At 44.3% G+C, this 27763-nt stretch overlaps 3 protein-coding genes across 3 annotated transcripts; 1 reads left to right on the forward strand and 2 right to left on the reverse strand.

Annotated features, from left to right (window-relative positions):
* The first annotated feature begins 697 nt into the window (after positions 1 to 697).
* Positions 698 to 15683, forward strand: TTC4 (tetratricopeptide repeat domain 4). Its single transcript, XM_035103638.2, has 10 exons — positions 698 to 854; positions 3068 to 3185; positions 3846 to 4001; positions 4759 to 4836; positions 5771 to 5895; positions 5994 to 6080; positions 6183 to 6397; positions 7023 to 7104; positions 8936 to 9018; positions 9948 to 15683. Exons 1-10 carry the CDS (start codon positions 729 to 731, stop codon positions 10048 to 10050), a joined length of 1173 nt encoding a protein of 390 aa, XP_034959529.1. The 5' UTR covers positions 698 to 728; the 3' UTR covers positions 10051 to 15683.
* A 965-nt stretch (positions 15684 to 16648) lies between these two features.
* Positions 16649 to 20967, reverse strand: LOC118088235 (transmembrane protein 205-like). Its single transcript, XM_060276892.1, has 3 exons — positions 20294 to 20967; positions 19649 to 19812; positions 16649 to 19166 (listed from the first exon to the last, which is right to left on the reverse strand). Exons 1-3 carry the CDS (start codon positions 20391 to 20393, stop codon positions 18867 to 18869), a joined length of 564 nt encoding a protein of 187 aa, XP_060132875.1. The 5' UTR covers positions 20394 to 20967; the 3' UTR covers positions 16649 to 18866.
* Positions 20968 to 22801: 1834 nt separating this feature from the next.
* Positions 22802 to 27495, reverse strand: LOC132592437 (transmembrane protein 205-like). Its single transcript, XM_060276893.1, has 3 exons — positions 26496 to 27495; positions 25851 to 26014; positions 22802 to 25368 (listed from the first exon to the last, which is right to left on the reverse strand). The coding sequence occupies exons 1-3, from the start codon at positions 26593 to 26595 to the stop codon at positions 25069 to 25071; spliced, it is 564 nt and encodes a 187-aa protein (XP_060132876.1). The 5' UTR covers positions 26596 to 27495; the 3' UTR covers positions 22802 to 25068.
* Positions 27496 to 27763: the final 268 nt, after the last annotated feature.

Consider the following 27763-nt stretch of genomic DNA (forward strand, 5'->3'; position numbering starts at 1 on the left):
CTTTGATCTTCTTGCAGTCCATGGGACTCTCAAGAGTCTCCTCCAGCACCATAATTCAAAGGCATCAATTCTTCGGCGATCAGCCTTCTTTATGGTCCAGCTCTCACTTCCATACATCACTACTGGGAAAACCATAGCTTTAACTATACGGACCTTTGTCGGCAAGGTGATGTCTCTGCTTTTTAAGATGCTATATATAGTAGAAATGAGCAAACCAGTGATATTTTAGGAAGCAGGCTAGCAGGAGGGGCCCATGACTTACATCATAGGAGCCTACACAACACAAAACACTGTTGCTGCATGTAGGCTTTATTTTGTTTATTATCTTATATTCTGGAAATGTACCTTTAAATTTTTTGGGGGGGCCCAAGAGAGTGGGGCCCTAAGCTATATACAGTAGCTTATATGTAAATCCGGCACAGGATGTGCATTAGTATGGACATGCGCCCCTGGTTTTTCCTCACCCTGGTTTTTCTCAGTTTGCCTTTTCCCGCCTACAACCCGAGACAACTGACGCCCCCACAAGCGATCTAATTTAAAACGGGGGGGCAGTGATAGAAAGCTTGCAAAAGCCCCGCCGCTGCAGCGCCCCGTTCCCCTTGCCAGCCCAGGCGGGAAGCAGAGTCGGGCTCCTCCCGCTTCGGGCTCAGCAGGGGCTGGAAGCCGCCGCCTCCGGAAGGGCGGAGCGAGCGAGCCTGCCCTGGTTGTGTCTCGAAGGGGAGTGCAACATGATGGCGGCGGCTGCGGCGGCCGAGGAGGACGAAGAGCACGAGGCGGGCTGGGATGCCTTCCTGGACAGGTTCCGCGGTCCCGAGCGCTACGCGGGCGCCCTCAGCCCCGAGAACTGGGAGCAGGTGCGTCTCTGCGGGCGGCGGGACGAGGGCGGAGCCGGTGGCCGCGCTCGGCTACAAGGGCTCCTGGGCAGAAGCCAACTTGGGAGAGAGTCTCCAGCCTCTTAGCTTTATCCTATTTTCGCCGGCCTCTTGTTCCTCCCCCCTTCCAGGTAGGCAGAAGGATATTGGCTAACCCAACGGCGGCCGGTGAGCTTTTGGGGGGAATTGGGTCTGTAGTTTTGAATGTCGGGATAGGACCCGAGTTCGAAATCTCCCACTCGCCCGGGAAGTTTGCTGGGATGACTTTGAGCCGGTCATTGCCTCTCTCATCCTAAACGACCTCGCAGGTTTTTGTTGTTGTTGTTGGGATAACATGTGGAAGGGGGTTGGATCATGCGCGCTGTCTTGAGCTCCTTGGATGAAAGGTAAGATAGAAAGTAAACAAACAAACAAACACTGGCTAGCCTTCTGCAAACCACTAGTTCCCACTGCAGGGTGAGGGTTGATGGTACCAATCTTAACAGTGTTATTTATTATAAGCATTGCTGGTTGGTTCTACTAAATTATGTTTGAGCAACAGGTCAGTTCTGGAGCCTACTTTCAACTTCAAGGCCTATGAACCAGCAGTAAAGATGAGAGTGCCTCTAGAGCTTGTGCAGAATGCCTTGCCTCCAGTGTTAATAACCAGTCATCTTCCACAGCTGGATATACAGAGCAGTTTTAGGGAACATGACTGACTTCTGGACAGGTTTCCCTGACAGCCATGGGTTTTTGAACCACATTAATGTTTCACATTAACATTTAAAATATTTGTCACCATTATTTTAACACGGAACAGTTGCTGGTATATACTGAATCTGCCAGTAACAATAGAGGATACCTGCAAACTAACTATTATGTTGGCACAATGTTGTCAACATAATTTGGCAACTGAAACTTATAACTTGACCGTGTACGGTGGGTGTGACTTTCTAACCAAGGGGTGTGATGTGTGTTGTGGCATTAGAGTTGTTGTTGTTTAGTCGTGTCCGACTCTTCGTGACCCCATGGACCATAGCACGCCAGGCACTCCTGTCTTGCACTGCCTCCCGTAGTTTGGTCAAACTCATGTTCGTAGCTTCGAGAACACTGTCCAACCATCTTGTCCTCTGTCGTCCCCTTCTCCTAGTGCCCTCAATCTTTCCCAACATCAGGGTCTTTTCCAAGGATTCTTCTCTTCTCATGAGGTGGCCAAAGTATTGGAGCCTCAGCTTCACGATCTGTCCTTCCAGGGAGCACTCAGGGCTGATTTCCTTAAGAATGGATAGGTTTGATCTTCTAGCAGTCCATGGGACTCTCAAGAGTCTCCTCCAGCACCATAATTCAAAAGCATCAATTCTTCGGCGATCAGCCTTCTTTATGGTCCAGCTCTCACTTCCATACATCACTACTGGGAAAACCATAGCTTTAACTATACGGACCTTTGTCGGCAAGGTGATGTCTCTGCTTTTTAAGATGCTGTCTAGGTTTGTCATTGCTTTTCTCCCAAGAAGCAGGCGTCTTTTAATTTCGTGACTGCTGTCACCATCTGCAGTGATCAAGGAGCCCATTAAAAACCTGCAAACTGTATTGGGTTGCAAGTTCACAATACATGTCAGTGTATCAAAAATATTTAAAAAATTGTAACCTGAATTCAACAATATCTGGAGGGAGGGCCACAGGTTCCCTATAGCTGGCTTAAAATAAGATGATGAATTCTCTAGTCACATTTTTTCTATACTGTTTATTTAACTATAATCACTAGTTTATTGATGATACAGTTTAATAAACAGTAGTTTAATAAACAATGGTTTAGCATTATGGGCTAACCTGGCCAATGTGTCTTTCTTGGTAAACAAGAATTGACTTGGAAGGATAGAGAAACTTAATAGAATTCAATGACGGATATTACAGGATCTATATCTGTTACATTCCTGTTGGTTTTGTTTGTGTTTTTGTAACAGGAAAATGGTGGGTTTGAAGGTTTAGAAAGGGCTGGTACTAATTCTGAAATTACTTACCTAGAAAGCCAAGAACTGTGAATTAAGTCAATTATTGAGAAATACCCAGGGCCAAAATTCAATGTCTGGGAGGGAAAAAATACAAGTTCTTCTGTTAAGTATCTCCAATAAAGGGTATATTTCCAAAGACATACGGCTATTTTGAACCCTTTTCTTCTGTCCTTGGTAACTTGGGCTTCTTGCATTTGTTGACAGGAATTTGACCAGATCCCAATGTTCATGAAGAAAGCTCCTGCTGAAATAGATCCTAAGCAGAATCCTGATCTTGCTTGTCTTCAGTCTATTATTTTTGATAAAGACCAAACACCTGAAGGTAGTCTCCACTTACATAACTGTAAATGTATCAGCTGATGAAATTTACATTGTTCTCGCAACACTTTCTCTAGGAATCAAGGGGCATAATTGTTTCATCTCAAGCAGTTCAATGTCTTGAAAAGAGACATCGCAGCTTTGTCTTACCAGGGTAGCTGCTCTGTCATGTCCCATTTGAAGGAGAAAGGGTGACAGTCCAATACAGCCTCTGTCACAACCTTTGTCCAAATGCTGCAATAGGTGTCCACAGATAAATGAGCTGACGGCCCTACTGTATTCCCATTTTGAAAATAAAGATCTTAAGCCAGAGCTTTAAGGTTAACAACCAAGTGTTTATCTTGAAAGGGCACCGTCCCATTTCAATAAATACATATTGGGGCTCATAGGACTTGTAGAAATTTAACTCAGCCGGCACTCGCAGCTCCATAAAAAATTTGAGAGGTTATCATAACATTAAAAACTTTCAATAGCTGCAGAAATACCCTTGACCCCCTTTGGTGTAAAAGAAAAAAAAACCATAGTATAGCAGGCTGGTTAGCTTGAGTTTTCTGGGAAGCATAAGATCTGTGCTTTATCTGTTATGGATAACTTGACTTTTAAAGGAGTGCTGGTGATTGCTTTTCTAACGTTGCAATGTTTATCTTTATTGGTGTTTTTCAAGCCCAGACCTATAAGAATGAGGGCAATGATTATTTCAAGGAAAAGGATTATAAGAAGGCTGTGATATCCTATTCAGAAGGACTGAAAAAGAAGTGCAATGACCTAGAATTAAATACTGTTCTTCATACAAACAGAGCTGCAGCCCAGTTTTATTTGGGTAATGTATTGTATTCAAAACTGTGCCTAGTTCAAATTCTATATACCGTAGCAGGAAAATATCAAAGGTAGGACTTTGTCCTGTATGTTCCAGCAGTCATAAAGTTGTTTTTGAATGTTTTTTATAAACAAACAAGTAGTATTGAGGATGCTAAATTTTAGATCCATATCTGACAAGATCCTTGTTAGACAGATGTTAATTTAGCAGTGTATGTGGAGCTCCCAAAGAAAATAGGCACCACTGAGTTCATTGGGACTTACTCTCAAATATGCATAATATTGCATCTGGTTTGGCTGTACTGTACAGTGCAGTGCTTTAAATTTTGTTAAGACATAATTTGATCCAATGTATTCCAGGTCCCAAGATTCAGTATGTGCAAGCAGAGATGTCTCTTGAGCAGCTAGTCTGGATAAATAAAAGAATTGAGTGCTGTTGGTTTTTAGTAGGGGCAAATAGCCTCAAATACAGAGTCTGAAAAGAAAGCCAAGAAGTAATAGGTTGTGTTGAAGTTTTTGCAACAAAATCAAATTATTATTTATCAAATACATTTTTAAAAAAGGAGGGGCAGTTTTTTGAATCTGCATCTTACCTGTTATAATGCCTCCTCTTTTCATTATCCTTATAAATTAATGTCATATGTGAAGACCTCACGTGTCTTGCCTCGGTGTAGCTCAGTGTTTCTTAGGGAGCAATTTGCCAGCCTCCCTTAAAAATCCAATGTAATGACCCAGGTTTTACAGAGGTATGTTTCGTTTAGGTAACTTTCGCTCTGCTCTCAATGATGCTATCGCAGCAAGAAAACTGAAACCTAATCACCTCAAGGCAATTACAAGAGGTAAAAGAGCGTTCAACAGTTGCATTTTAATAGAGGCCTCCATGTAATTAAGAAAGTGGGGGCACTGTATAACAGCAATAAAAGTTTGTATAGAATATTTTTGAAAAGTAAACTTTCAAAGTGCCATGAAATATGAACATAATGCAACTTAAAAGGGTTGTGTCTACTTGAGATGAAGAGAAGGAAGAAGCATGGGAACCTTGGGACGAAGTTATTTGCAGTATGTTAGGGGCAGCATGTGGTCTGAAGGCACATGAGACCACCATTCCAATGAAGCAAAGCGGGTCTTTGGTCTAGTTAGCATCTGGGAACCACGGGAGGATGCTGAATGCTGTTTGTGCTCACTAGTAAGGAGAGAGATGGGAGATGCTCGCAAATCCACCTGCCGCATCCTTCCCAGCTGGCCTACCAACTTTGAGGCCTGTGAGTTTTGTTGGGACCAGGAAGAAGAAAGAAACGAGCTGAGGCTTATTGCCACCCTTGTCTTTTTGTTGTTGTTGTTGTTTTGTAGTGTTGCTACTTTGGAAAAGGAGTGGGAGATCTTTGCAATTGTTGCTCTTATTGTAGTTTAGCTTTGTTTGCCTTATAATGGAACTGTAAATTTGTTATTATTTACTGGACATGTTTTTATTATTTGTTATGTTGCTCCCTGCTTGAAAATAGTCGGTGAAGAGGTGGGTTATAAATACTTTAAAAAGTAATAATAAATGTAGGGTCATGCTAGGTTGTATGATATAAGAAAAGTAGGGCATAAATGTAAGAAAATAAATAAAAGTCAGCCTAGAATTCAGGCCTCTATGAGTGCCTTCAGACTGGAAAAAAAATTGACCAGCGTAAGTGTACCTCCCTGTTTGCCACACTGATGTTTTAAAAATTAGTTGAGCATATCTGTGTTTGCTGCAGACATATGTGAAACAAACTATTGCTTTTCTAGGAGCACTGTGCCATTTGGAACTTAAACACTTCTCTGAAGCCATAACATGGTGCGAGGAGGGATTGAGAATAGATCCAAAAGAAAAGAAGCTTCTGGAAACAAGAGCTAAAGCTGATAGACTAAAGGTTAGAAGGGGGCAAATGCAAACCTGTTTATACAGTAGACTAAGACTGGTGGAACAGCAATCTCCTCCCCACAGTTACGATGTAGCTTTGTCTTTCAGCGCGCTGAAGAGAGGGATTTCAGAAAAGCTAAATTGCAGGAGAAGAGGGAAAAGTCTCGGAAGGAGGCCTTACTCAAAGCTATCAAGGTACCTTTTTCTTTTGGCGGGAAGAATTGCCCCTGGATATTTTAAATGTGTAAAGATGTGGATACTTGCCTCAATTTTTTCCCCTTTTCTCTTCTGATGTAGGATCGGAACATCAAATTGTCTGTAGCATCCTCTAAGGAAGACACGGCGATATCAGCAGACCTGGCTGAGATGTCTTTAGATGGACTTGGCTCAGAAAATGCTATCGGTGCCAAAGTCTGTTTAGATGAGAATGGCAGCCTAACCTGGCCTGTGTTGTTCCTGTATCCTGAGCATGGGCAAACTGACTTCATCTCCTCTTTTCATGAAGAATCGAGGTTGTTGTTTTTTAAAGCTGAATTTATATAAATCCAAATGAACATAATATGGGAGGAGGCAGTGGGTCCGATTCACACATTTTATTTGCTGTGTTTTCCAGTACTTTGGTAAGACCCTTGAGATGTTCTGAATGCAAAGAGTAAGAGTGGGAGCATGCCTGTCAGCCTCATCTGCTAATCTCAAAGTAATGTTTGAACAAGTCTTCCCTAGCCTGATGCCTTCCATCAAATATTTTGGGCTACAACTCATTTCAGCCCCAGGCCAGCATGGGATGATGGAAGTTGTGGTCCAAAACATTTGGAGTCCTAGAGCATGTTTATATGAAGAGGTGATTGTGAGCTAGTTGACTGTGAGCAGTGCTGTGAGAAGGTAGTTATTTTTGGATTAACCTTAAATAAGAATAGATTTATGATCTTCCTGAGCATCCCTATTTTGAAAAAAAAAAGCATTGAAGAATTTAATTTTTAAAAATACTGTGTTGGTTAGCAGCCTTTAATTGAGCTACATTGCTTTGAATTCCAAAGGCGTCAGTGTACAGTATCTACTTGAATTCAACTCTAGTAGATGCTGAAGCTGAACTTAATGGCTTGGAGAGTAACATGGTGCATTCATCTTGTGTTTCAGATTTACTGACCACTTAATGGTCATGTTTGAAGAACTACCTCCCTGGGATGTAGAAAAGAAATATATTCCTAGTGAACTGGAGGTAAGATACAACGCCTTTTGGCATTTATCTGTCCTTTCTTAAAATGGATATTCTAATATAATAATAACAATAATAATTTATTATTTATACCCCGCCCATCTGGCCGGGTTCCCCCCGCCACTCTGGGCGGCTTCCAACAAAACATTAAAATACAGAAATCCATCAAACATTAAAAGCTTCCCTAAACAGGGCTGCCTTAAGATGCCTTCTAAAGGTCTGGTAATTGTTGTTCTCTTTGACCTCTGGTGGGAGGGCATTTCACAGGGTGGGTGCCACTACCGAGAAGGCCCTCTGTCTGGTTCCCTGTAACGTAGCTTCTCGTAGTGAGGGAACCACCAGAAGGCCCTCGGCGCTGGACCTCAGTGTCCGGGCAGAACAATGGGGGAGGAGACACTCCTTCATGTATACTGGACTGAGGCCGTTTAGGGCTTTAAAGGTCAGCACCAACACTTTGAATTGTGCTCGGAAACGTACTGGGAGCCAATGTAGGTCTTCCAGGACCAGTGTTATGTGGTCTCGCCGGCCGCTCCCAGTCACCAGTCTAGCTGCCGCATTCTGGGTTAGCTGTAGTTTCCGGGTCACCTTCAAAGGTAGCCCCACGTAGAGCGCATTGCAGTAGTCCAAGCGAGAGATAACTAGAGCATGCACCACTCTGGTGAGACAGTCCACAGGCAGGTAGGGTCTCCGCCTGCGTACCAGATGGAGCTGATAAACAGCTGCCCTGGATACAGAATTGACCTGCGCCTCCATGGACAGCTGTGAGTCCAGAATGACTCCCAGGCTGCGCACCTGGTCCTTCAGGGGCACAGTTACCCCATTCAGGACCAGGGAGTCCTCCACACCTGCCCGCCTCCTGTCCCCCACAAACAGTACATCTGTCTTGTCGGGATTCAATCTCAATCTGTTAACCGCCATCCATCCTCCAACCGCCTCCAAGCACTCACACAGGACCTTCACCGCCTTCACTGGTTCTGATTTGAAAGAGAGGTAGAGCTGGGTATCATCCGCATACTGATGAACACCCAGCCCGAGCAGTTTAGCCCCATGTAGGATGCCTGGAGCCTAGACCTTTTGTGCCCTAAGGAAGGGCGGGAGGAGAGCAATGGGCTCTAGCTGAGGTGGAGAGAGAGGGGACAGAAAGACTGAGGTTAGAGGGAGTAAAAATGAGCCTTCCAGCAGAGACTGAGCAACCACACTTTTTGCCTTCCCACAACAGTATACTAAGCAACAGCTTCATCATGGGATATGACAGAGCCTAAATCAGCCTCTACCTGCATCCCAAGCCAAGAACAGGACACTTACGGCTCTTCAAATGCTGTTGGACTAAAATCACCAACTTCATTGATCATTGGCTATGATGGGGTTACTGGGATTTGGAATCCAAAAACATCTGGAGGGCCACAGATAGGTCAGACTGTATCCTTAAGGCAGAGAATAATCTCAAATCAGAGGGTTGTGTTATCCATAAACAACTGCAAAGTTGTTTTAAAACTTTCATTAACTACTTAGATTTGTAGGCATGAATAAAAATTCATTTATTTAGCTCTTCCAAAGGCTTGAGGTATATGGCAAGCAATAAATAGAAATAAAATTAAATCAAGTAAAAAAACCAAGCCCTAAACTACCACAATTCTGGACTCCCAGAACTTGCCCTAATAAATTGCAGTCTCAAATTGAAGCAATGGAAAGGGTTTTTCATCACATGAATAGTTGTTTATTAGTATTACAGATGCCCTGCTGACCTTCATAAATATTGTACTAAGCCTTGCAGGTAATATCGCATGTCCTTGTTCACATGTTTAGTCAATTTGTTTCTCATTAAATTGCACAGCTGTATTTTGAGGACGAAGAAAAAGGGGAGATATACCAGATAGACATGGAAACCACATTGCTACAAGCACTGCAGCACCAAAGGTGAGATTCTGAGCTGGGGACTGCATGTTACTCATCTTTATTGTCAAAATGACAAGTGTGTAATGTTGAATCATCAGGATCCACATGCTTGCCTCAAAAAACCAAGAATTATTTTTTTGTTTAACAGTAATCTAACAGAGAAATAATTGTTCATCAGCAGATTCTGATGTTAAGAATACAGTAGTCATAAATATCCACAGCCAACAAAACTGCCCATATGTTGTCGCTTCAGATTAGAGGTTTCAGCTGAAGCTTATTCATCCATTTCACTACAGGGTTGCCTCAGTTTTCTCTTGGTGGCACCCGCTAGACGTGACAGTTGCGGGAATAACAATGTATAGCCATTGCACTGAAAGGTGGCTGTATTTTTAGACTGCCTTGCAGCAAAAGGTTAGGTGATCAGCTTCTAAAGGAAGGATAATTTACTGCAGTTGTGGCTGCCTGAACTTTTAGAATGTCATGGATCTCCGCAGTGGGGACATCTTTTCTTACCAACCCAGCCTATTAAATTGTTCCAACAGTGAGAGCAGGGGATGGACCTGAGCATCATGCTATGGTAAGCATTCCCTCTGTGCAAACATTTCAGCTTGCCAGACAGAATGAAGCCCACCTTCTCTCTCCACTGTGCGCTATTCTGCAGGTTCTCCTGACCCCTGCCCAGAGCCAATTTCTGGGCATAAGAGCTTCTGCTGACTGGGCTTGTTAGGTGAATCCCACCCATAATATGTTTCCATCCTATCTTCTTCCAAATTTGTAGGGCAGGCTGAGAATCTAACCTATCAAGTTATTCCAGTATCTTTCAATGTGGAATGGGGTGGGGAAATGGGACAGTAGTGTAAGCAAACATGCATGCACAAACACAAGCATATAGATTATCTTAAAATGTTGTGAGCCAAGACTGGAGGTTGACTTTCTAATTGTTTTTGCAGGTACTTCATAAAAGCCGGGACTCCTACTTTTTTGGTTTTGGTCAAACTTGCACCTTTCTCTAAAAACTACTTCTTTGGGAAGAAGGTCCACCAACTAAAGTGAATGAACATTTGGGGGTGGGGGGGAATACAACACACAATGGAACAAGGCCTCTTTAGATTTATAAATTTTCAGATTTAAGATTTATAAAGACGGAACATTGTGTACACATGTATCTTCTTCTGCAACAATTGAGATGGCAAATTTTCTAATCCTAATCACAGAAACTGCACCTGCACTTCTATTTAATTGGGAATAAGCATCGTTCGCATTTCCTTAAAAGTAAAGGAATAGAACAAAACTGGGCATACGTTAAGTAGAAAACCTCACCCTCCACTGTCAAAGGCAGTATGCCTCTGAATAGCAGTTGCGGAGTATCACAGGTGGGGAGAATGTTGTGGCATTTGGGTCCTTCTCACACGTATCTGCTTGGGCACTGTAAGTACAACATACTGAATTATATGGGTCTCTTTTTTTACCTGATCTAGCAGGGCTCCTGTTATGTTATTCACCTAGATATTTAATACACTGAGTTTTGCTTGAGAGAAACAGATCCCCCCCCCCCCGAAGATCTGATTAGTTCTTGAAGTATCCAATTTGCCATAAACCAGGCATCCCCAAACTGCGGCCCTCCAGATGTTTTGGCCTACAACTCCCATGACCCCTAGCTAACAGGACCAGTGGTTGTAGAAGATGGGAATTGTAGTCCGAAACATCTGGAGGGCCAAAGTTTGGGGATGCCTGCCATAAACCGTGTTAATCTCAATGGGGCTTCTACTTGCAGCTTGGGGCAACACAGTATAACTTTACAGATTTAAGTGCCATAAAATAAGTGTATCTGGGGGTCAGGGAGCATACTTGCATCCAATGCTATGCAAGCACAGCTAACAATTCTGTTTTAGGAATAGTTAGAATGGGGGGGACCCCCTAAATGCCTGCCATATGTTGTTACTTTTCCAATAGCTTCATACAAAGGGTTTGCCTGCTCAGTAGGCACAGAGATTAAACCAAAGCTGCGATTTATTCACTACTGTCTTGTGCACTTCAGCAAAGGAATGTGGAATGCCATTGTTGAGAGCTTTACAATTTTGCTGGCTTTTTGCTGTGACAAGATCGCATTAACCTATCTTTTAAAATAGGTTTTAAAAGGAGCTGGGCACATTTTATATATTATATTATAAATTATGGTTTAAATTTCTGGAAGTACATTTCTTACACCTACCCAGTTGCTAACGTTGTGGCCATAGTAGCATCCTTTGCCATGCTGCTAACATACAAGTAATAAAACATAAAATGACTTGTTTCTAGAGTACAATATCTCAAGGACGCGCCTTCACACTGAGTCTATCTATGGCATCCCTCTATATACAGCTTAATTGTTTTTGAAGTGCTCTCATGCAAGTGCTTTCTGAACTTGGAAATGACATAACTTTTCATGGAGGTGGGAAGATCCAGTAAACGCAACTTAAGGCGTAAGGCAAGGGATGTGCTGGACAGCAACTAACTCCTGAGTTCAACCTATATAGAAGGGCAAGTACTACCTGAACAAGCTTGGCTAGTGCTTGTCTCCAGGGAAAAGGAGATACCAAACTGCTGCTTGACTTTTGAAATTAGACCTTTGTTGTATAGCAAATAAAGAACAGGAGTGTTTTACAATAAGGCACTTTCGGCCGGGAAACAAATTCATTACTGCAGTTAGATTTCGGTTTATTAGCTCATCTGTTCTTGCTCCTTGGAACGTAAGGCTTTAATATAATCCATGGTAGAATTAAAAACCAGTCACCTTTCGGCTAGGAAGAGCATTTTACCTTTTCAGAAGTTGGTATCAAATATATTTGATATCAGAAGAGATTTTCCCTGGACTGGACCAAGCACAGTTAGGAAGTCATAGGTGCCCTTAAGCTGATACCCATAACTAGCAAGGCTGCAGCCACTTTAAAAGGTTAACATCTGGTCCTTTAGAAGACTAAGGGGAGCAGAGGGCAAATGAAGTGACCAATCCTTTTTCAGCTGTAGGCATCTGCTTACGAATTTTTCATTTTCAAAAAGAAATCTGTTACTTTGGTGGCATTTAAATTGTCTCATAATTGTCTGACCAGGTATTACTATTAGAATGAGCCTTGATCAGCAAGGAGTCCAGTGTTCTATGAAAGGTCGATTAGTGCATGGGCTGCCAACCCAATGATGGCTAGAAAATTTATAGCATGCTACACTCAGAACACGGTGATCCAAGCACCTGTGAATCTTGTGTGGAGGAGCACTCTACAGCAGGGGTCCCCAAACTTACCCAGCTTTGGGCAGGTGCACGGCAGGGGAGCGCGCCCCCATACACGGGAGCGCATGCTATTTCCGGCGTACTTCCGGGTTGGAGGAGGGCCGGAAATAGCTTGTGTGCATGCGCACGGGCCTCCTCTGACCCGGAAGTGCGCCAGAAATGACGCATGCACACAAGCTCTTTCCGATGCTCCAGCCACCTGGAAGTGGGCAACCGCACCACGCTGTTAAGAGCAGGCAGCATGGGTTGCAGGAGGCCGTATAAAAGAGCCTCGCGGGCCACATCCGGCCCGCAGGCCTTAGTTTGGGGAAGCCTGTTCCACAGCAACCCAGGTCATGGCTTCAGCCATTTGCAGTCCATCTTTTCACAATCATGCCCATGCAGGTTATTTACCCATGTGCTTATAATGTTGAAAGGTGAGCAGCCATATAGTAGAGGCTCAAGCCATTGCATGCGATGCAGCACAGGTTACAGAGGGAAGAGAAACCACGGTAGATGCTCAGTCTGCTTGTCAGCTCCCTGTAATGAGAATCCAGTTGACGCAGCCGCATAAACGACTTATGCTGGAACCACCCAGCATCCTCTCCCAAGCCATAGCTTTGCTCAATCAGGTGCATTTCGGCCATAATATCTGAAGTCACTTGCCCAAACCACTGAGCATTTAGAGCAGCAACTATGACACAAATGAAGAAGACTGTAATCTGGAAAGGAAAGACAGTTATGCTATGAGCTATTTATTGTCGGGTAGCATCAGCTGGTATGTGGGGGGTTTTCATATCACATGTAGCTGCAATCGCTTTGCAGGAATAATATTTGGATTCATGGCTGGTACCTAGGCAGGTTCCTGTGGCCCCAGCAATGCATATCATCCTTAAAATAACCCAGTGGGTTGGCCCTGCCATTGCATTTTCAAATTAGGATTAATAGGGTATATTTCAGTGCAAGATGTTCCATTCCTGTGCCAAGTCACCAAACACTGCCCCTCCACCTACTGTCTGAATGCTACCCCCTACCAGCCGTGGTTACAGGAAACACAAAGAGGGCTCTGTTAGTAAGCGTGGGTGGCTTCTTGGTCTGACCACTTCTTCCTAAGGCAGGCATGCCATCACAAGCGAGGCCATGTAACAAAGCAGAATGGCGGACTAACGGATGCACGTGATATTTAAAAGAGGGAGCTCACTACCTGCATGGTTTCTTCCTCATTGAGAAGTTCGCTGGGGTGACACATGGCAAATATGGTCAGGTTGATGAAAGCACAAGCTGAGCCAATGTGGAAGTAATAAGGGAAGAGGCAACTCTGAATAAATCCAAATGTATGTTGTGAGAGATTGTTGCCCATCACAAAACCTGCAAGAACAAGTGGGGCGAACACAAAGGAACAAGGTTATTTAAATGATACAGATGCTAAAAATAATACCGTAGCTATTTTTTTAAAAAAACCATTGGATGCAAAATACAGTTTTGGATAATCTCTTCTAGCTTCAGACTGGCTTATTTCCATTTTTTATTAGGGTTTTCCACACTTGGTGGTTTTACCTTCACATCATCATCATCATCATTCAGCTGCTTGGTGTCTAGGAATATAGACTCGCCAATCCAGAAAGTACATATCCTTGCCGACCAGTGTTAATCCCTATTTGCCCAGCCTACATCTTGCTGCCAAGCTAAAGTAGCCCTTTTCCCCTTTCTAAATTCACTGCATATGCCAGTCCAGAGCAATCCCATTTCTCCCAATGTTGAATCCCTCCCTAAATAAATTAACTGTGATTAATTTGACCTTTAAGCATCTATGTGCAAAGAGTGGGGGTGTGGAATGGTCCCAACATACTGGCTATAAAAGTCACCCATATCTGCATTCCCCAGAAAGTTGAAAGGAAAACCAAATGGAGCACTTTCACTAAGGTCGGGGGATGAGCATCTGTGGACATGGTACTTCAAGAAGATAGTCGCTTGCAACTCCCTTGGCCAAACTTCAACTTGGGAGACTCTTGTTTTACCTGTTCAGACACACTGAGAGGCAAAAGAAAGTTATTTTAGCTTCAAAGTAGTCAGAAATGTCCTGTGCCCTCAAAATTAAAGTGTAATTGTCACATATGTGTTCTCTCACACCAGTATTCTTAGGGGTATATGTTTTGTATTGCTGCTGTGAAGGAGTTGAATTTAAATGGACCAGCTAATAGTGCTTAACGAAATTCTCAGCCAGTGCTCCCAAGAGAAAGCTACGGTATTCTGAGACATCTGCAAACAGTGGCACTTATAACCTCCCCTTTTGACTAGACTGATAAAAGGATGGCCAGGTCAGCTCACCATATGCCACCATAAAGCCAGGTGCAGGTTTTAAACGGCTTCGGGCAACATCTGGAACCATTGATGCCAATGAGCGTTTAACCACTGATTGCAGAGGGATGTGAGTTGCATTCTTAAAGACTTGGAACACAGACTTCTTCTTTATTCCTTTTCCCCCAGCATTTATTCCATGGTCTTTGGATTACAGTGGAGGGAAGCTTCTCTGTTACTTAAGGTAAATTCTGACCCCAGTCAATGCTGGGTAAAGTAGGTCTGGGATTAGCTCAAAGCAATTATTCCAGCCCACCAAAAATTAGGGCCACTTCCAGTGTCACAAATTTATGTTGTAGTCCGAAAACAGCTGGAGACCCAAGTTTGGGAAACCCTGCTAGAGGAAATGTTCCATGTGTGGTGGTTGCCATGTGAGGGGCACATCAATTATGGAGAAATTCTTTAAATGTCCAGAGTGCTTTAACAAAGTGGATGCAAAGGGCATAATGTAAATTTTGGTATGGGCCCAAACCATTAGAATGGTGTGGGCTAGCAGAAACGCAAAGTCATACATCATTTGTATCTAGAAAAACACAAGCAGGAATGAAAATAATTATTCAGTAATTGTCTATAGCAGGTCCCACAGCCATCCTCCAATCACCTACCAAAAATACACTTGCCGTTACAGACCCTCAGGTGGTGAATCAACTACAAATGTAGATTCCGACTGACAGTTGCTCATCAAAGCCAATTGCTATAACAAGAGAGTCCATACCTGAATTTATTTGAAATGGTTTTACATGGTTTTTATTGTATTGTGAAACTGTTTTGAGAGGCTTCATGGGAAGTGACTCCTAAAATGTTGTTATGGATTGCAGCAACATGCTCCTTATTCCAAGCTGTAAAACATTTTCAGCAGGGTAACACACATCCTGATCTGAACAGAATACTGCATAAAATATAGGAAGAGCAAACAAGGAGAGTAACAGGTTTTTTCCACTCCTTAAACTTCTAAGTACCTCAAGATGGGCAGTTTACTTTCATAGAAACACATAAGCTGACACTTGTCTTCCTCATCCCTTCACCCTGCAACACAAAAGGGAAACTCGGAGGCTAGTAAAAGACAAATACCGTTTTCCCCAAGGGATTCTCAGATAAATTGCAACTAGGAGTACAGTACATGAACAAGAACTCTGCATAAAGGAATCCCGCGATTATAAATTGCAGTCTTGATCCCCTTAGTAGGGTTAATACTGTCACGTCCCTTCAGTCTGAAATAATAATATCAGGTGCTGCAGCCGAGTAGGTGGCCAAAGACATTTCAAACGCGTTTTCAGCGACTAGCAAGCTGAAATATTAACTTCAAAACAAAACTTTCCTTACCACCGATGAATAACGTTGCACAAGTGCGTTTTTCAGTGTGTCACTCAGACTCCCCGCCGCCCAATGCTAGAATCTCAGAAACACAAACACTAGCAAAGCTGTCGGACAGATCCCAAAACAAGAAAAATGGCATCGTTACCATCAAAATAAGCAGGGTCGGAAAGGATACGATCAAGAGCTAGTCACAACACTCAAAAGCAGCGGGTCCACTACCACACATCCCACATCAAACGGTCCCCAAACGCGGCCAGATAATCTGCATAGAAAGCATTTCGCTGTGCAAACAGACGGAACTACATCCCGGAACTGGGAAGGAAAGCCCCCCCCCTTGCGGCAGGAATGCAGAGACTGGGCGATAGGGAAATCCTCGTGCTGCTAAAAAGGAGCCAGAAACGCAAGTGGAGGGGGGCGTGTCGCGATGTGCAAGTATGCACAGGGGGACTTTTCTCTTTTGCAAGTGCTCTTTTACCTACGACTGGAGGAAACTTCAGCCCGTACCCCACCCCAGCAATCGTGTGGGAAAACGGGTGCCAGTCCGAGAGAGTGGCGGCCCCCTCGTGGCAGGCAGTTGCTCGGGCGGGGTCTTTGGGGCAGGCTGCTCAGCCAAGGGGGAAGGGGGCAGGACTGGTCGCCGCGGGGCTTGCAAAGATCACTCCAGATCCTCCTGCCCCCCCCCCCACCTATCTCCTTAGCTCGCCTGGGTGGAAGCGAACCCCCTTACCCGACTCCCTTCTGAGTTAAAGGTTTCCCACCTCGTTCATCCGGCGGATCTCCCCAGTTCTCCTTTTCCCACTCCGAGGCGGGGCCAGCGGTGGGTGGGAGTCTCGGCCTCTGGAGAGACGTCGCCTTTGCCCTAGTTTATTTTTCCTGAGCCCCCACCCCCCATCATCACCGAGGCTTTAACAGCTGCCTCCTTTGCTGAGGTGGAAGCTCTCAACCCCATAAAACCCGAGGACAGATGACAAAAGCAAGGGAGTTGCGCCATATTCAAAGCGCCAGCTTCTCAGTAGCACAGAACGCCTGCGTTTTTGAAGAAGGTTCCTGTGCAGCTCAGCTGCCTTATGTCCAACTTTAGTACCTTGGTCTAGTAAAAGCTAGCCTGCATCTCAACCATGGGGGTCATACTTGGTTTCACTTATGGCACTTCAGCCCTAAGCCCCTTTCCATAGAGCCAGAACAAGCTGGCAGAGCTATGCAGATGGGAGGAAAGTACCCCTGCATTGGGGAGCTGAGGTTTGCAGAGAGTCATGTTTGTTTCTGCAAAAGCAAGTACCTAACTAGAGGTGTCATAACTCTCCAGTGGGTAACGTGGTGCTCCAGTGGGTAACGTGGGGTGGTGTTGAGAGCTTTACAATTTTGCTGGCTTTTTGCTGTGACAAGATCGCATTAACCTATCTTTTAAAATAGGTTTTAAAAGGAGCTGGGCACATTTTATATATTATATTATAAATTATGGTTTAAATTTCTGGAAGTACATTTCTTACACCTACCCAGTTGCTAACGTTGTGGCCATAGTAGCATCCTTTGCCATGCTGCTAACATACAAGTAATAAAACATAAAATGACTTGTTTCTAGAGTACAATATCTCAAGGACGCGCCTTCACACTGAGTCTATCTATGGCATCCCTCTATATACAGCTTAATTGTTTTTGAAGTGCTCTCATGCAAGTGCTTTCTGAACTTGGAAATGACATAACTTTTCATGGAGGTGGGAAGATCCAGTAAACGCAACTTAAGGCGTAAGGCAAGGGATGTGCTGGACAGCAACTAACTCCTGAGTTCAACCTATATAGAAGGGCAAGTACTACCTGAACAAGCTTGGCTAGTGCTTGTCTCCAGGGAAAAGGAGATACCAAACTGCTGCTTGACTTTTGAAATTAGACCTTTGTTGTATAGCAAATAAAGAACAGGAGTGTTTTACAATAAGGCACTTTCGGCCGGGAAACAAATTCATTACTGCAGTTAGATTTCGGTTTATTAGCTCATCTGTTCTTGCTCCTTGGAACGTAAGGCTTTAATATAATCCATGGTAGAATTAAAAACCAGTCACCTTTCGGCTAGGAAGAGCATTTTACCTTTTCAGAAGTTGGTATCAAATATATTTGATATCAGAAGAGATTTTCCCTGGACTGGACCAAGCACAGTTAGGAAGTCATAGGTGCCCTTAAGCTGATACCCATAACTAGCAAGGCTGCAGCCACTTTAAAAGGTTAACATCTGGTCCTTTAGAAGACTAAGGGGAGCAGAGGGCAAATGAAGTGACCAATCCTTTTTCAGCTGTAGGCATCTGCTTACGAATTTTTCATTTTCAAAAAGAAATCTGTTACTTTGGTGGCATTTAAATTGTCTCATAATTGTCTGACCAGGTATTACTATTAGAATGAGCCTTGATCAGCAAGGAGTCCAGTGTTCTATGAAAGGTCGATTAGTGCATGGGCTGCCAACCCAATGATGGCTAGAAAATTTATAGCATGCTACACTCAGAACACGGTGATCCAAGCACCTGTGAATCTTGTGTGGAGGAGCACTCTACAGCAGGGGTCCCCAAACTTACCCAGCTTTGGGCAGGTGCACGGCAGGGGAGCGCGCCCCCATACACGGGAGCGCATGCTATTTCCGGCGTACTTCCGGGTTGGAGGAGGGCCGGAAATAGCTTGTGTGCATGCGCACGGGCCTCCTCTGACCCGGAAGTGCGCCAGAAATGACGCATGCACACAAGCTCTTTCCGATGCTCCAGCCACCTGGAAGTGGGCAACCGCACCACGCTGTTAAGAGCAGGCAGCATGGGTTGCAGGAGGCCGTATAAAAGAGCCTCGCGGGCCACATCCGGCCCGCAGGCCTTAGTTTGGGGAAGCCTGTTCCACAGCAACCCAGGTCATGGCTTCAGCCATTTGCAGTCCATCTTTTCACAATCATGCCCATGCAGGTTATTTACCCATGTGCTTATAATGTTGAAAGGTGAGCAGCCATATAGTAGAGGCTCAAGCCATTGCATGCGATGCAGCACAGGTTACAGAGGGAAGAGAAACCACGGTAGATGCTCAGTCTGCTTGTCAGCTCCCTGTAATGAGAATCCAGTTGACGCAGCCGCATAAACGACTTATGCTGGAACCACCCAGCATCCTCTCCCAAGCCATAGCTTTGCTCAATCAGGTGCATTTCGGCCATAATATCTGAAGTCACTTGCCCAAACCACTGAGCATTTAGAGCAGCAACTATGACACAAATGAAGAAGACTGTAATCTGGAAAGGAAAGACAGTTATGCTATGAGCTATTTATTGTCGGGTAGCATCAGCTGGTATGTGGGGGGTTTTCATATCACATGTAGCTGCAATCGCTTTGCAGGAATAATATTTGGATTCATGGCTGGTACCTAGGCAGGTTCCTGTGGCCCCAGCAATGCATATCATCCTTAAAATAACCCAGTGGGTTGGCCCTGCCATTGCATTTTCAAATTAGGATTAATAGGGTATATTTCAGTGCAAGATGTTCCATTCCTGTGCCAAGTCACCAAACACTGCCCCTCCACCTACTGTCTGAATGCTACCCCCTACCAGCCGTGGTTACAGGAAACACAAAGAGGGCTCTGTTAGTAAGCGTGGGTGGCTTCTTGGTCTGACCACTTCTTCCTAAGGCAGGCATGCCATCACAAGCGAGGCCATGTAACAAAGCAGAATGGCGGACTAACGGATGCACGTGATATTTAAAAGAGGGAGCTCACTACCTGCATGGTTTCTTCCTCATTGAGAAGTTCGCTGGGGTGACACATGGCAAATATGGTCAGGTTGATGAAAGCACAAGCTGAGCCAATGTGGAAGTAATAAGGGAAGAGGCAACTCTGAATAAATCCAAATGTATGTTGTGAGAGATTGTTGCCCATCACAAAACCTGCAAGAACAAGTGGGGCGAACACAAAGGAACAAGGTTATTTAAATGATACAGATGCTAAAAATAATACCGTAGCTATTTTTTTAAAAAAACCATTGGATGCAAAATACAGTTTTGGATAATCTCTTCTAGCTTCAGACTGGCTTATTTCCATTTTTTATTAGGGTTTTCCACACTTGGTGGTTTTACCTTCACATCATCATCATCATCATTCAGCTGCTTGGTGTCTAGGAATATAGACTCGCCAATCCAGAAAGTACATATCCTTGCCGACCAGTGTTAATCCCTATTTGCCCAGCCTACATCTTGCTGCCAAGCTAAAGTAGCCCTTTTCCCCTTTCTAAATTCACTGCATATGCCAGTCCAGAGCAATCCCATTTCTCCCAATGTTGAATCCCTCCCTAAATAAATTAACTGTGATTAATTTGACCTTTAAGCATCTATGTGCAAAGAGTGGGGGTGTGGAATGGTCCCAACATACTGGCTATAAAAGTCACCCATATCTGCATTCCCCAGAAAGTTGAAAGGAAAACCAAATGGAGCACTTTCACTAAGGTCGGGGGATGAGCATCTGTGGACATGGTACTTCAAGAAGATAGTCGCTTGCAACTCCCTTGGCCAAACTTCAACTTGGGAGACTCTTGTTTTACCTGTTCAGACACACTGAGAGGCAAAAGAAAGTTATTTTAGCTTCAAAGTAGTCAGAAATGTCCTGTGCCCTCAAAATTAAAGTGTAATTGTCACATATGTGTTCTCTCACACCAGTATTCTTAGGGGTATATGTTTTGTATTGCTGCTGTGAAGGAGTTGAATTTAAATGGACCAGCTAATAGTGCTTAACGAAATTCTCAGCCAGTGCTCCCAAGAGAAAGCTACGGTATTCTGAGACATCTGCAAACAGTGGCACTTATAACCTCCCCTTTTGACTAGACTGATAAAAGGATGGCCAGGTCAGCTCACCATATGCCACCATAAAGCCAGGTGCAGGTTTTAAACGGCTTCGGGCAACATCTGGAACCATTGATGCCAATGAGCGTTTAACCACTGATTGCAGAGGGATGTGAGTTGCATTCTTAAAGACTTGGAACACAGACTTCTTCTTTATTCCTTTTCCCCCAGCATTTATTCCATGGTCTTTGGATTACAGTGGAGGGAAGCTTCTCTGTTACTTAAGGTAAATTCTGACCCCAGTCAATGCTGGGTAAAGTAGGTCTGGGATTAGCTCAAAGCAATTATTCCAGCCCACCAAAAATTAGGGCCACTTCCAGTGTCACAAATTTATGTTGTAGTCCGAAAACAGCTGGAGACCCAAGTTTGGGAAACCCTGCTAGAGGAAATGTTCCATGTGTGGTGGTTGCCATGTGAGGGGCACATCAATTATGGAGAAATTCTTTAAATGTCCAGAGTGCTTTAACAAAGTGGATGCAAAGGGCATAATGTAAATTTTGGTATGGGCCCAAACCATTAGAATGGTGTGGGCTAGCAGAAACGCAAAGTCATACATCATTTGTATCTAGAAAAACACAAGCAGGAATGAAAATAATTATTCAGTAATTGTCTATAGCAGGTCCCACAGCCATCCTCCAATCACCTACCAAAAATACACTTGCCGTTACAGACCCTCAGGTGGTGAATCAACTACAAATGTAGATTCCGACTGACAGTTGCTCATCAAAGCCAATTGCTATAACAAGAGAGTCCATACCTGAATTTATTTGAAATGGTTTTACATGGTTTTTATTGTATTGTGAAACTGTTTTGAGAGGCTTCATGGGAAGTGACTCCTAAAATGTTGTTATGGATTGCAGCAACATGCTCCTTATTCCAAGCTGTAAAACATTTTCAGCAGGGTAACACACATCCTGATCTGAACAGAATACTGCATAAAATATAGGAAGAGCAAACAAGGAGAGTAACAGGTTTTTTCCACTCCTTAAACTTCTAAGTACCTCAAGATGGGCAGTTTACTTTCATAGAAACACATAAGCTGACACTTGTCTTCCTCATCCCTTCACCCTGCAACACAAAAGGGAAACTCGGAGGCTAGTAAAAGACAAATACCGTTTTCCCCAAGGGATTCTCAGATAAATTGCAACTAGGAGTACAGTACATGAACAAGAACTCTGCATAAAGGAATCCCGCGATTATAAATTGCAGTCTTGATCCCCTTAGTAGGGTTAATACTGTCACGTCCCTTCAGTCTGAAATAATAATATCAGGTGCTGCAGCCGAGTAGGTGGCCAAAGACATTTCAAACGCGTTTTCAGCGACTAGCAAGCTGAAATATTAACTTCAAAACAAAACTTTCCTTACCACCGATGAATAACGTTGCACAAGTGCGTTTTTCAGTGTGTCACTCAGACTCCCCGCCGCCCAATGCTAGAATCTCAGAAACACAAACACTAGCAAAGCTGTCGGACAGATCCCAAAACAAGAAAAATGGCATCGTTACCATCAAAATAAGCAGGGTCGGAAAGGATACGATCAAGAGCTAGTCACAACACTCAAAAGCAGCGGGTCCACTACCACACATCCCACATCAAACGGTCCCCAAACGCGGCCAGATAATCTGCATAGAAAGCATTTCGCTGTGCAAACAGACGGAACTACATCCCGGAACTGGGAAGGAAAGCCCCCCCCCTTGCGGCAGGAATGCAGAGACTGGGCGATAGGGAAATCCTCGTGCTGCTAAAAAGGAGCCAGAAACGCAAGTGGAGGGGGGCGTGTCGCGATGTGCAAGTTTGCACAGGGGGACTTTTCTCTTTTGCAAGTGCTCTTTTACCTACGACTGGAGGAAACTTCAGCCCGTACCCCACCCCAGCAATCGTGTGGGAAAACGGGTGCCAGTCCGAGAGAGTGGCGGCCCCCTCGTGGCAGGCAGTTGCTCGGGCGGGGTCTTTGGGGCAGGCTGCTCAGCCAAGGGGGAAGGGGGCAGGACTGGTCGCCGCGGGGCTTGCAAAGATCACTCCAGATCCTCCTGCCCCCCCCCCACCTATCTCCTTAGCTCGCCTGGGTGGAAGCGAACCCCCTTACCCGACTCCCTTCTGAGTTAAAGGTTTCCCACCTCGTTCATCCGGCGGATCTCCCCAGTTCTCCTTTTCCCACTCCGAGGCGGGGCCAGCGGTGGGTGGGAGTCTCGGCCTCTGGAGAGACGTCGCCTTTGCCCTAGTTTATTTTTCCTGAGCCCCCACCCCCCATCATCACCGAGGCTTTAACAGCTGCCTCCTTTGCTGAGGTGGAAGCTCTCAACCCCATAAAACCCGAGGACAGATGACAAAAGCAAGGGAGTTGCGCCATATTCAAAGCGCCAGCTTCTCAGTAGCACAGAACGCCTGCGTTTTTGAAGAAGGTTCCTGTGCAGCTCAGCTGCCTTATGTCCAACTTTAGTACCTTGGTCTAGTAAAAGCTAGCCTGCATCTCAACCATGGGGGTCATACTTGGTTTCACTTATGGCACTTCAGCCCTAAGCCCCTTTCCATAGAGCCAGAACAAGCTGGCAGAGCTATGCAGATGGGAGGAAAGTACCCCTGCATTGGGGAGCTGAGGTTTGCAGAGAGTCATGTTTGTTTCTGCAAAAGCAAGTACCTAACTAGAGGTGTCATAACTCTCCAGTGGGTAACGTGGTGCTCCAGTGGGTAACGTGGGGTGGTGTTGAGAGCTTTACAATTTTGCTGGCTTTTTGCTGTGACAAGATCGCATTAACCTATCTTTTAAAATAGGTTTTAAAAGGAGCTGGGCACATTTTATATATTATATTATAAATTATGGTTTAAATTTCTGGAAGTACATTTCTTACACCTACCCAGTTGCTAACGTTGTGGCCATAGTAGCATCCTTTGCCATGCTGCTAACATACAAGTAATAAAACATAAAATGACTTGTTTCTAGAGTACAATATCTCAAGGACGCGCCTTCACACTGAGTCTATCTATGGCATCCCTCTATATACAGCTTAATTGTTTTTGAAGTGCTCTCATGCAAGTGCTTTCTGAACTTGGAAATGACATAACTTTTCATGGAGGTGGGAAGATCCAGTAAACGCAACTTAAGGCGTAAGGCAAGGGATGTGCTGGACAGCAACTAACTCCTGAGTTCAACCTATATAGAAGGGCAAGTACTACCTGAACAAGCTTGGCTAGTGCTTGTCTCCAGGGAAAAGGAGATACCAAACTGCTGCTTGACTTTTGAAATTAGACCTTTGTTGTATAGCAAATAAAGAACAGGAGTGTTTTACAATAAGGCACTTTCGGCCGGGAAACAAATTCATTACTGCAGTTAGATTTCGGTTTATTAGCTCATCTGTTCTTGCTCCTTGGAACGTAAGGCTTTAATATAATCCATGGTAGAATTAAAAACCAGTCACCTTTCGGCTAGGAAGAGCATTTTACCTTTTCAGAAGTTGGTATCAAATATATTTGATATCAGAAGAGATTTTCCCTGGACTGGACCAAGCACAGTTAGGAAGTCATAGGTGCCCTTAAGCTGATACCCATAACTAGCAAGGCTGCAGCCACTTTAAAAGGTTAACATCTGGTCCTTTAGAAGACTAAGGGGAGCAGAGGGCAAATGAAGTGACCAATCCTTTTTCAGCTGTAGGCATCTGCTTACGAATTTTTCATTTTCAAAAAGAAATCTGTTACTTTGGTGGCATTTAAATTGTCTCATAATTGTCTGACCAGGTATTACTATTAGAATGAGCCTTGATCAGCAAGGAGTCCAGTGTTCTATGAAAGGTCGATTAGTGCATGGGCTGCCAACCCAATGATGGCTAGAAAATTTATAGCATGCTACACTCAGAACACGGTGATCCAAGCACCTGTGAATCTTGTGTGGAGGAGCACTCTACAGCAGGGGTCCCCAAACTTACCCAGCTTTGGGCAGGTGCACGGCAGGGGAGCGCGCCCCCATACACGGGAGCGCATGCTATTTCCGGCGTACTTCCGGGTTGGAGGAGGGCCGGAAATAGCTTGTGTGCATGCGCACGGGCCTCCTCTGACCCGGAAGTGCGCCAGAAATGACGCATGCACACAAGCTCTTTCCGATGCTCCAGCCACCTGGAAGTGGGCAACCGCACCACGCTGTTAAGAGCAGGCAGCATGGGTTGCAGGAGGCCGTATAAAAGAGCCTCGCGGGCCACATCCGGCCCGCAGGCCTTAGTTTGGGGAAGCCTGTTCCACAGCAACCCAGGTCATGGCTTCAGCCATTTGCAGTCCATCTTTTCACAATCATGCCCATGCAGGTTATTTACCCATGTGCTTATAATGTTGAAAGGTGAGCAGCCATATAGTAGAGGCTCAAGCCATTGCATGCGATGCAGCACAGGTTACAGAGGGAAGAGAAACCACGGTAGATGCTCAGTCTGCTTGTCAGCTCCCTGTAATGAGAATCCAGTTGACGCAGCCGCATAAACGACTTATGCTGGAACCACCCAGCATCCTCTCCCAAGCCATAGCTTTGCTCAATCAGGTGCATTTCGGCCATAATATCTGAAGTCACTTGCCCAAACCACTGAGCATTTAGAGCAGCAACTATGACACAAATGAAGAAGACTGTAATCTGGAAAGGAAAGACAGTTATGCTATGAGCTATTTATTGTCGGGTAGCATCAGCTGGTATGTGGGGGGTTTTCATATCACATGTAGCTGCAATCGCTTTGCAGGAATAATATTTGGATTCATGGCTGGTACCTAGGCAGGTTCCTGTGGCCCCAGCAATGCATATCATCCTTAAAATAACCCAGTGGGTTGGCCCTGCCATTGCATTTTCAAATTAGGATTAATAGGGTATATTTCAGTGCAAGATGTTCCATTCCTGTGCCAAGTCACCAAACACTGCCCCTCCACCTACTGTCTGAATGCTACCCCCTACCAGCCGTGGTTACAGGAAACACAAAGAGGGCTCTGTTAGTAAGCGTGGGTGGCTTCTTGGTCTGACCACTTCTTCCTAAGGCAGGCATGCCATCACAAGCGAGGCCATGTAACAAAGCAGAATGGCGGACTAACGGATGCACGTGATATTTAAAAGAGGGAGCTCACTACCTGCATGGTTTCTTCCTCATTGAGAAGTTCGCTGGGGTGACACATGGCAAATATGGTCAGGTTGATGAAAGCACAAGCTGAGCCAATGTGGAAGTAATAAGGGAAGAGGCAACTCTGAATAAATCCAAATGTATGTTGTGAGAGATTGTTGCCCATCACAAAACCTGCAAGAACAAGTGGGGCGAACACAAAGGAACAAGGTTATTTAAATGATACAGATGCTAAAAATAATACCGTAGCTATTTTTTTAAAAAAACCATTGGATGCAAAATACAGTTTTGGATAATCTCTTCTAGCTTCAGACTGGCTTATTTCCATTTTTTATTAGGGTTTTCCACACTTGGTGGTTTTACCTTCACATCATCATCATCATCATTCAGCTGCTTGGTGTCTAGGAATATAGACTCGCCAATCCAGAAAGTACATATCCTTGCCGACCAGTGTTAATCCCTATTTGCCCAGCCTACATCTTGCTGCCAAGCTAAAGTAGCCCTTTTCCCCTTTCTAAATTCACTGCATATGCCAGTCCAGAGCAATCCCATTTCTCCCAATGTTGAATCCCTCCCTAAATAAATTAACTGTGATTAATTTGACCTTTAAGCATCTATGTGCAAAGAGTGGGGGTGTGGAATGGTCCCAACATACTGGCTATAAAAGTCACCCATATCTGCATTCCCCAGAAAGTTGAAAGGAAAACCAAATGGAGCACTTTCACTAAGGTCGGGGGATCAGCATCTGTGGACATGGTACTTGAAGAAGATAGTCGCTTGCAACTCCCTTGGCCAAACTTCAACTTGGGAGACTCTTGCTTTACCTGTTCAGACACACTGGGAGGCAAAAGAAAGTTATTTTAGCTTCAAAGTAGTCAGAAATGTCCTGTCCCCTCAAAATTAAAGTGTAATTGTCACATGTGTTCTCTCTCACACCAGTATTCTTAGGGGTATGTGTTTTGTATTGCTGCTGTGAAGGAGTTGAATTTAAATGGACCAGCTAATAGTGCTTAACGAAATTCTCAGCCAGTGCTCCCAAGAGAAAGCGACGGTATTCTGAGACATCTGCAAACAGTGGCACTTATAACCTCCCCTTTTGACTAGACTGATAAAAAGATGGCCAGGTCAGCTCACCATATGCCACCATAAAGCCAGGTGCAGGTTTTAAAGGTTTCGGGCAACATCTGGAACCATTGATGCCAATGAGCGTTTAACCACTGATTGCAGAGGGATGTGAGTTGCATTCTTAAAGACTTGGAATACATACTACTACTTTATTCAATTTTTTCCAGCATTTATTCCATGGTCTTCAAATTACAGTGGAGGGAAGCTTCTCTGTTACTTAAGGTAAATTCTGACCCCAGTCAATGCTGGGTAAAGTAGGTCTGGGTTTAGCTCAAAGCAATTATTCCAGCCTACCAAAAATTAGGGCCACTTCCATTGTCACAAATTTATGTTGTAGTCCAAAAACAGCTGGAGACCCAAGTTTGGGAAACCCTGCTAGAGGAAATGTTCCATGTGTGGTGGTTGCCATGTGAGGGGCACATCAATTATGGAGAAATTCTTTAAATGTCCAGAGTGCTTTAACAAAGTGGATGCAAAGGGCATAATGTAAATTTTGGTATGGGCCAAAACCATTAGAATGGTGTGGGCTAGCAGAAACACAAAGTCATACATCATTTGTATCTAGAAAAACACAAGTAGGAATGAAAATAATTATTCAGTAATTGTCTATAGCAGGTCCCGCAGCCATCCTCCAATCACCTACCAAAAATACCCTTGCCGTTACAGACCCTCGGGTGGTGAATCAACTACAAATGTAGATTCTGACTGACAGTTGCTCATCATAGCCACTTGCTATAACAGGAGAGTCCATACCTGAATTTATTTGAAATGGTTTTACATGGTTTTTATTGTATTGTG

This window comes from Zootoca vivipara, chromosome 7 (assembly GCF_963506605.1).
Source record: "Zootoca vivipara chromosome 7, rZooViv1.1, whole genome shotgun sequence".
In the NCBI taxonomy this organism is placed as follows: domain Eukaryota; kingdom Metazoa; phylum Chordata; class Lepidosauria; order Squamata; family Lacertidae; genus Zootoca; species Zootoca vivipara.

Coding starts and splice junctions, on each gene's coding strand:
- TTC4 (XM_035103638.2), top strand. CDS start 729: ATGATGGCGGCGGCTGCGGCGGCCGAGGAGGACGAAGAGCACGAGGCG. Junction 4,837..5,770: donor CCTCAAGGCAATTACAAGAG/GTAAAAGAGCGT, acceptor TTGCTTTTCTAG/GAGCACTGTGCCATTTGGAA. Junction 5,896..5,993: donor CTAAAGCTGATAGACTAAAG/GTTAGAAGGGGG, acceptor TTTGTCTTTCAG/CGCGCTGAAGAGAGGGATTT.
- LOC132592437 (XM_060276893.1), bottom strand. CDS start 26,595: ATGTCCACAGATGCTGATCCCCCGACCTTAGTGAAAGTGCTCCATTTG. Junction 26,015..26,495: donor ATGGGTGACTTTTATAGCCA/GTATGTTGGGAC, acceptor TTGTTCTTGCAG/GTTTTGTGATGGGCAACAAT. Junction 25,369..25,850: donor ATGAGGAAGAAACCATGCAG/GTAGTGAGCTCC, acceptor TTTCCTTTCCAG/ATTACAGTCTTCTTCATTTG.
- LOC118088235 (XM_060276892.1), bottom strand. CDS start 20,393: ATGTCCACAGATGCTCATCCCCCGACCTTAGTGAAAGTGCTCCATTTG. Junction 19,813..20,293: donor ATGGGTGACTTTTATAGCCA/GTATGTTGGGAC, acceptor TTGTTCTTGCAG/GTTTTGTGATGGGCAACAAT. Junction 19,167..19,648: donor ATGAGGAAGAAACCATGCAG/GTAGTGAGCTCC, acceptor TTTCCTTTCCAG/ATTACAGTCTTCTTCATTTG.